We start from the raw sequence: 8,756 nt of genomic DNA, 5'->3' as shown, positions 1-8,756 counted from the left end.
TATCAATCTTGATGGCACATCGGCTTGAAATGGAGTCTTTATGATAGTCCTTGACTAGTTCTGTAGCTAGTAGGACATTCTCAATTAATAAACGGTCCTTAACGAAAGCCGACTGATTGCCATAGATGAACTTTGGAAGGAGAAGCTTCAGATGGTTCGCTAAGATCTTGGAGATGACCTTATAAAGAACGTTACAGCATGAGATGGGGCGGTAATCCTTCATTTTGCGTGTCTCAACCTTTTTTGGAATCAGAGCAAGAATTGTAGCATTTGCACCTTTAGGAAGAAATCCTTTATCAAAAAAGGATTGAACCGCAAGTACAAACTCCACCCAATAATGTCCCAAGCCGCCTTAAAAAACTCAGAGGTGTAACCATCAGGGCCTGGAGATTTGTCAGAAGGCATTGCGAACAACACCGTCTTGATTTCCTCCGCCAAGACTGGTCTTGTAAGGCGTTGCTTATCTTCCAAGGAACACCGAAACGACAATAATGCCTGCAATTCTGCAACGTGAACCCCCGCATAATCAGAAGGGATAAGCTGGAGAAACTCCTTAAAATGACGCTCTGCTTCTATCTTGATACATGCCTCATCAGCAGTAATACTACCATCAGGCCGTTGGATTTCACGGATCACATTCTGGGCTGCTCGAACCTAAACTGCCCGATGGAAAGTTTTACTATTTTGATCTCCAACTTTCAACCAATGAAGCTTAGATTTCTGCTTCAAGTATTTCTCCTCAAGTCCTGCAACAAAACTCCACCTACCATAGGCTTGTTTCTCTTCCGCCATAGCAGTGGTAGAGGGATAAAGGAGGTTATATTCCTGCTTTTCACAAAGAGGAGCATATGCTTCCTTCGTTTTCACAACCAAATCGTCAATCCTGTTTCTTTTCATAGCTTTAAGTTTAGGCTTGAGTGCCTTAAGCTTCTTTGTAAACCAGAAAAGAGATGATGTAGACAAGTGGCTTAAACTCAGGCATGATTCTGTAAATTCTGTAGTACCCCAAAATTCCTCTAACAGTGGCTTAAACTCACGCATGTCCACCAAGGCATTTACAAATTTGAAAGGTTTACGACGTGGCCTAGGTACCCCTTGACTCACCAGGTTGATTCGACAGCGTGAATGATCCGAACACCCACCTGCTTCGAAAACATTATATGACTGTGGAAAGTCAGCGAGCCAAGCCTCACTTACCAACACACGGTCTAACTTTTTGGATATTAGATCATTCTCTCGCTTATTACACCAGGTAAACAGGGGGCTTTGAGACTCCAAAGCAGAGAGAGAACAGTAGTTCACTATAGACTGAAAATCTTCCATACCCTCCATAATACCAGGACCATCTGCACCACGGGAATGTTCCTCTATGGCTAAAGTCTCATTAAAGTCACCGAAAATAATCCAAGGCTTATCCCTCATTAGTGGAGAGTCCATATGACAGCGTAAATCCTCCCATAAGGCTTTCCTCTCTTCCATCAAATTGGATGCATAGACAAAAGAACAAAAAAACTCATTCCCTTCCTCCTCAAACTTAACTGAACAGGTAATAAGTTGCCCTGTTTTGTATACTGGAGTCAATCTCACATTACTCTGCCACACCACCCATATACGCCCTCAAGCATGATGCTCATAATTAGACAAAATCGACCAATCTTTGAATAACTTTGCACCCAACCACTGTGCCTTTCGCTCTTTAACCCTTGTCTCCAACAGACAACCAAAATGCAAATTCGGATCACCCACCCACTTCTTTACGATGGAATGTTTTGAAGTACGGTTTAAACCGCGAACATTCCAAAAAAAGCACGACATTAATGACGCTTTGAAGAGTTCCTCTTACTCTGATCCCTAAGATTGATGTTAGGGAGTTAAGTAGTAGGCTTCGAAATAACTTTATGAGTGGTCTTTGAAACACGAGGCAAATCTGGACGTAGTTGAGGGATTTGAGAAGTCCCTAACTGTGTCTCTTGCTGTGTGGGCATACCCGTATCATCCTCCACATGACTCGAGTCCTCGACAGCATCACTCAAAATCGTTTCTTCATCAGAAACAACCTCCTCTGTATCCCACTTATCACTTAGAGCTGAAAAAACAATGGATAGAATAGGTTCTAACAACTTCCTCTCTACAGACTTCTGCTGACCCGAGCTTCGAGTTGTTTTAGGTGTTGTCCACTCTTCCTCTCCTCTAGCAACGTTCCCCACAGGAGAAGTAACAACAGAGGGAAGAGGTTCACTTTCCCCTGTTTTGCTAGCAGGGGTCGAGGTTGGGATCAGTCTTGCTTCTTGATCAGAAACAAGGATAGGAGTGTTTTTAGTTGGTGAAACAGCAGGTTGAGCTAGACAAGTCTCCTTGAGATGGCCCCATTTACCACAAACTCCACACTTTGGCGGCAACCAAGGATAAGAGTACTTAATGTCGACCTCAAACTCTCCCTCTTCCTCTCCCATGAATACAAGATCCTTTGGTAAAGGCTTAGTCAAGTCCGCTTCAACCAGAATCTGTGCAACATCAAAACTTTTGCAGGCATCAGTTTTCGGGTGGAGGCGTACTGGTTTACCAACAGCGCTAGCCAAAAACTGTAAACCCTTATGGGTGAACATAGTGGGTGGAACATCAGTTAGAGTAACCGACAGGGGTATTGACTGCAAAGCAGGCTGAGTCTCCTCTTCATACGGAGACCACTTCGTTATGACCATGGGAATATCCATGATATTCCACATCCCACGATTCAAAATCCTACGCCTTAGAGACTCACTCCTAATCTGAAAGTTCACAGTAGTGTCATTAACTTCAAAAACATCAATCAAAGTGGAGGTGTCTCCCAAACGCCATATTTTGTTTACAATCATATGTATCTTACCCACATGAGGAGCCTTAGTGCTCAAAAATTTCCCAAGCAGGAAATCCTCCCATAGAGGTTTGGAGCCCTGCAAGACGTCCTTTGGAACGATGACCCGTTGTTGACCATCAACGTCCACTACATCAAACGGTTGCTTAGTGAAACCATGTTTCCGAGCTACATTGGCATAAGATCGCTTAGATTGTAAACCCACCCCCTGCTCCAGATTCGTTTCCTTTAACCCTTCCACCCTGTCATGCACCAATTGCAGACCACCAACCTCCTGAGAAACGTCATCCCCCTGAGAAGAAATCCTCTCATCCGACACCGGAATACCTCTCCCTAGAGTCGGGGAGGCCGCCAGCGGCATGATTCTTGCGTGAAAAGCCAAAACCCTAAATCGCCTTTTTTGTCTCTCGCCACGTCAGCCCTTTTTAAATTTGAGATTGCGACTGAGACAAAGCGGCGCCAGAGACTAAGGAAGAAGAAGAAGAAACAAGATTGCGACTTAAGTGAGCACCGACGACGACTTTGATATTTCCCGAATGGGAGACGACTTTACATGTAAAGAGTGTATGATGCCACATCAAGAACAGAGACATGGGAGAGAGTTCCATTGTCTTATAGAGATTGTGGACAGAGATATATAGCCTGCATTCTCTACTTCTAGACCAAAAGAGACTGCTCCTAAGGATTTCTGGTGGAGAAAGATTATTAAACCGAAAAAGAGAGAGAGATACAGTGATCCGTATGAGGAACTAAGTGAGTTCAAATTATGAAAACTCTGAGCTCTTCGTGTGATAAGTTTGAAGATGCGATCTCCTCTCTAATCTCTTCTCTTTCCCCAAGCTAAATCTCAATACGATTACTCTTTATTACTCAATGAAGAACGAAGTACAAAGCAATGATCAGTGTATCATCTTCTTAGAATCACCACTCTCAAATCTCATGCAGGAGAAGTCTATACACATTCAACATAGAGTGAGTATTTATAAAAACTAGTGAATTATATATATAGTATGTTTTTTTAGTAAGGTTGACTCTACGTGACTTAGACGGAAAGAGTCCCATGCCATTTTGGATCGGTCTGAAAGTTTTTAATGTGATTGCGAGCCAAATATACTACTTACTATCTCATGTTATATATCTTTGAGCTGCATTACCACCACACAAGGTACGTACATTTTGCTTTTGATTTTCGTCCGTTATATTCACTATTCTACAAAATATGATCAGAAGCATGATGACTGCATGAGGATTCTTTTTGTACTTTCTTTCAGTATGCCTCCCTCAATGTTACTTGAGGCATATAAACCTAACATATCGTCCCACAATTATTGCCATGCCGGTCCAGGAAATTAAACGTTGACAGTGACTCCAAAGAAACTTTGGTTACGTTTCTCTTTTTCTTTGCAATTTTAAAATATTATTGCAATTACAACAATTTCGGGAAGACTAGAGCATTTTTCATTTTTTTAGACCGTACGTTGACTACTTGACTTTCATGGCAATATACAATTAATAAACATTCGAATATGGAAAAATCTTGCAACTTTTCACTATATGGTTGGGAGCCATTAATGTAATCCTCCAAGTTGCATTATCGCCACAAGTTCAAAGACATTTTTCAATTGCGTCGTCTCGTCTCCTATATATTCATAATTCACTTTCCTGGAAAATTAATATGAGAAGCTTTCAAGAACAAACAAAAATGAGAAGCATGAGACTGTTTTCTTTGCTTGCTTTCCATGCTCTCATGCTACTCGAAGCACATGCTTTTACCGATACAACTGATAGGCAAGCGTTGCTCGAGTTCAAGTTTCAAGTTTCTGAAGACAAAATAGCTTTCATGTCCTCATGGAATCACTCATTCCCACTCTGCAAGTGGACTGGGGTTACTTGTGGCCGCAAGCACAAGAGAGTTACTAGTTTGGATCTTGTAGGATTGCATTTGGGCGGAGTGATATCACCATCTATTGGTAATCTTTCGTTTCTCATATATCTTGATCTATCTAAAAAATCTTTTGGTGGAACCATCCCTCAAGAGATTGGAAATTTGTTTAGACTTGAATACTTGTACTTGAACTCTAATATTCTGGGAGGAGGGATTCCAAGTAGTCTGGGTAACTGCTCTAGATTGTCGGATCTTCAATTATTTTCAAATAATCTTGGACAAAGTTTTCCTTCAGAACTAGGGTCATTGACGAAGCTTGTTAGTTTAAGTCTTCGTCAAAACAATCTAAAAGGGAAGCTTCCTGCATCTCTAGGAAACTTGACATCACTCAAGCAAGTTAGCTTTACATATAACTATTTAGAAGGAGAAATTCCGAATGAGGTGGCTAAATTGACTCAAATAGTGATTCTTCACTTAGGAGGGAATAAATTCTCAGGCGTTTTTCCTCCTGCTATTTACAATTTGTCCTCACTTCATAATTTATCTATTTTTTATAATCATTTCTCGGGTCGCCTGAGACATGATTTTGGTAGTCTGTTACCAAATCTTCTATCGTTAAATATGGGAGGGAATTATCTGACAGGAACCATTCCAACAACGCTTTCTAATATCTCGACTCTTGAAAGATTGGGAATGAATGAAAACAATATGACAGGAAGTATTCCTACTTTTGGAAAAAGTAAAAAATTTGCAATGGCTATTACTCCATACAAATTCTTTGGGAAGTTACTCTTTCGGAGATCTTGAATTCATCAGCTCTTTGACTAACTGCACCCAACTAGAGTTGTTAAGTATTGGTCGAAATAGGTTTGGGGGTGATTTGCCTATTTCCATTGCCAATTTCTCGGCGAATCTCGTAACTTTAGATCTTCAAGAAAACCTTATTTCTGGAAGAATTCCTCATGACATTGGGAATCTCATAAGCCTACAAACACTTATGTTGGGAGATAATATATTGACGGGACCACTCCCAACCTCTACCGGCAATCTTTTTGGACTTGTTATTTTACAACTCAATTCAAACCAAATGTCAGGAGAGATACTATCTGCTATAGGCAACCTCACTCGGCTAGAAGAACCCCATTTGTACAACAATAGTTTTGAAGTCTCAGTAATTGCAGTTACCTCCTCCAATTACAAATCGGGTATAATAACTTGAATGGGACTATACCTCATGAGATTATGAAAATCCCTACCCTTGTTCAACTAAGTATGGAAGGTAATTCTTTGAGCGGCTCTCTGCCAGACGATGTTGGAAGACTACAAAATCTTGTTAAACTATCACTTAATAACTTATCAGGACAACTCCCACAAATTTTGGGAAAATGTCTCTCGATGGAAGTTATGTATTTACAAGGAAATTATTTTTATGGAGCAATTCCAGATATAAGTGGGTTGATGGGTGTTAAAAGAATTGATTTTTCAAACAATAATCACTCTGGAACTATACCTGGATATTTTGCAAACTTTTCCTCGTTGGAGTATCTCAATTTATCCACTAACAAATTTGAGGGAAAGGTTCCTTTAGACAGAAAATTTCAGAATTCTACCGTGATTTTTCTATTTGGAAACAAAAATCTATGTGGAGGCATCAAGGAACTAGAATTAAAGCCATGCGTTGGGCAGGCAAAAAGCATCCATCTCTTTTAAGATAAGTTGGATGTTTTTTTAAAAGAGGTGGATGCTTTTTTTCCATTGGTGGCCAACGCATGGATTATTGGCCTGCTGGTTCTTCTTTTTTTTTCTAAACCAACATAGAGAAACTATGAACAATAGGAAAAGCAAAGATATGCCTAAACCACCTCTTTTAAGAAAGAAGAACCAGCAGGCCAATAATCCAGCTCCTTCCACATTGGATATTTTCCATGAGAAAATAAGTTATGGAGATCTTCGAAATGCGACTGATGGCTTCTCCTCAAGCAATATAGTTGGGTCAGGCAGTTTTGGTACTGTGTTTAAGGCATTGCTCTCGACAGATGTCACGATTGTTGCAGTGAAAGTTCTTAACATGGAGAGACATGGAGCGATGAAGAGCTTTATGGCAGAATGTGAATCTTTGAAGGACATAAGGCATCGTAATCTTGTGAAACTACTGTCAGCTTGCGCTAGTATTGATTTCCAAGGTAATGAATTCAGGGCTCTCATTTATGAGTTCATGCCGAATGGAAGCTTGGATATGTGGTTGCACCGAGAGGAAGTAGAAGAGGTTCATAGCCCCTCAAGAACCTTGACACTTATTGAAAGGCTCAACATTGCTGTAGACGTGGCTTCTGTTTTGGACTATCTTCATGTTCATTGTCATGAGCCTATAGCACATTGTGATCTTAAGCCGAGCAACATCCTTCTAGATGATGATCTAACTGCCCATGTTAGTGACTTTGGTCTGGCTCGTCTTCTCCTCAAATTCGACCAAGAGTCCTTCTTCAACCAACTAAGCTCAGCTGGAGTTAGAGGAACCATTGGCTATGCCGCACCAGGTAAAGCTATCACACAAGAGAAGTTATGTGTTTTCTTTGAACAATATTTATGTATTATACTTTTGCATAATAATCTTGATGTCATTTTCTGTGTGAGTTATGGTGCAGAATATGGAATGGGAGGGCAGCCGTCAATACATGGTGATGTTTTATAGCTTTGGGGTTCTCCTTTTGGAAATGTTCACTGGAAAAAGACCGACCAATGAGTTATTTGGGGGAAACTTTACCCTATACAACTACACCAAGTTGGCGTTGCCAGAAAAAGTATTGGACATTGCAGATAAATCGATTCTTCACAGTGGTCTGAGAGTCGGTTTCCCTGTTGTTGAGTGCTTGACATTGCTTTTCGAGGTGGGACTTAGGTGTTGTGAGGAATCTCCAATGAACCGTCTAGCAGCGAGTGAAGCAGCAAAGGAGCTAATCTCAGTTAGAGAGAGGTTCTTCAAAACCAAAAGAACAACCAGACGTTGAAGTGTTAATCATCTACAAAATTGCCCACCCACTTAAAAAGCCTTAATCTGAGGCCTATATATAATATCATATTGTCTTTCATAGTCTGTGGTTTGTCTATTTCCTCTGTTTATGCTCTGTTTTGTTTCCAGACAAGATTGAATGTTTCTGTTTGTAGCTTTAAATTTTTAGAGGATAATAATAATCTTGAAAAAGTTGAAGTACATGTGATTTATCTATCGCTCATAGTCTGGCAAATTTGGTCAATGTCTTGGCAGGGATGTCTCCACATCGGTTCATTTGGTTTTAATGCATCGTTGTTCTGGGAAGCCATTAGAGTCTCTTTTTGGATCTCTTTCTCATCTTTGGAAACTAGACTACAATTTGCAATTTCGTGGTAGGGATTGGAAGACATGTAATGCCAAATACGACTCTTTAAATCCTCACGCCAAGTTTTAAATCCAACACGTGAATTATTATCATCCGTAGGATTAATCTTTTCTTAATTTCCACTCTTAGTTTTGTATACTATAAATACATCCCAATTATCTTGCTGAATTAGTATGCAATGCATCTCCAAAAATTAAATCTCTACCTCGTCACATAACTCCGACGAATAGATTGACAATGAGTAAAGCTAGAAAGGAGTTATTCTAAATCAGAAGGAGGTTCTTTAAAGCCAGACGTTGAAGTGATTATGGTTTCCTCTACAGACTTTGTAACCCAATTATATATTTCTCTCTATTAAATATACTTAGAAGACTTTCAAAATAATGGGTGCTTGTTTTTTATGCAGAGTAAATATGAATTTTGTGTTACCAGATTTTAAGTAACAATTAGTTTTCGAATAAATATGAATTTTGTGTTATTTGCCGACAAATGTTGTTTTTCTTCTTTCAAGGGTTCAGGTTTGGTGTTATCGCCGCAAAGCCGTGGATCCTGCAACCACCGGCGTACATGTTCGAGCTTTTGTCTCAAGGTCTTTCAGCAGGATCTGATGTTTTTTTTTTCCGCGACGACAACGTCCTCT

General features: G+C 40.1%; 1 protein-coding gene across 2 annotated transcripts; it reads left to right on the top strand.

Annotated features, from left to right (window-relative positions):
* LOC104790938 (probable LRR receptor-like serine/threonine-protein kinase At3g47570) lies at positions 4,456-7,891 on the top strand. Of its 2 annotated transcripts, none has more exons than XM_010516733.1 (2): positions 4,456-7,276; positions 7,385-7,891. In XM_010516733.1, the coding sequence occupies exons 1-2, from the start codon at positions 6,481-6,483 to the stop codon at positions 7,429-7,431; spliced, it is 843 nt and encodes a 280-aa protein (XP_010515035.1). In that variant the 5' UTR covers positions 4,456-6,480; the 3' UTR covers positions 7,432-7,891. Both variants share the same exon structure in this region; 1 of them encodes a protein (XP_010515035.1).

Source organism: Camelina sativa, chromosome 6, assembly GCF_000633955.1.
Source record: "Camelina sativa cultivar DH55 chromosome 6, Cs, whole genome shotgun sequence".
In the NCBI taxonomy this organism is placed as follows: Eukaryota; Viridiplantae; Streptophyta; class Magnoliopsida; order Brassicales; family Brassicaceae; genus Camelina; species Camelina sativa.
Note: the sequence above shows the minus strand (reverse complement) of the source record. Positions and strands in the feature narration are given on the sequence as shown.

Bases quoted from the DNA above. Each gene is read 5' to 3' on its own strand.
- LOC104790938 (XM_010516733.1), top strand. From the start codon at position 6,481: ATGCTTTTTTTCCATTGGTGGCCAACGCATGGATTATTGGCCTGCTGG. The intron at 7,277-7,384 runs GTAAAGCTATCA...GTTATGGTGCAG, and splicing joins CATTGGCTATGCCGCACCAG to AATATGGAATGGGAGGGCAG.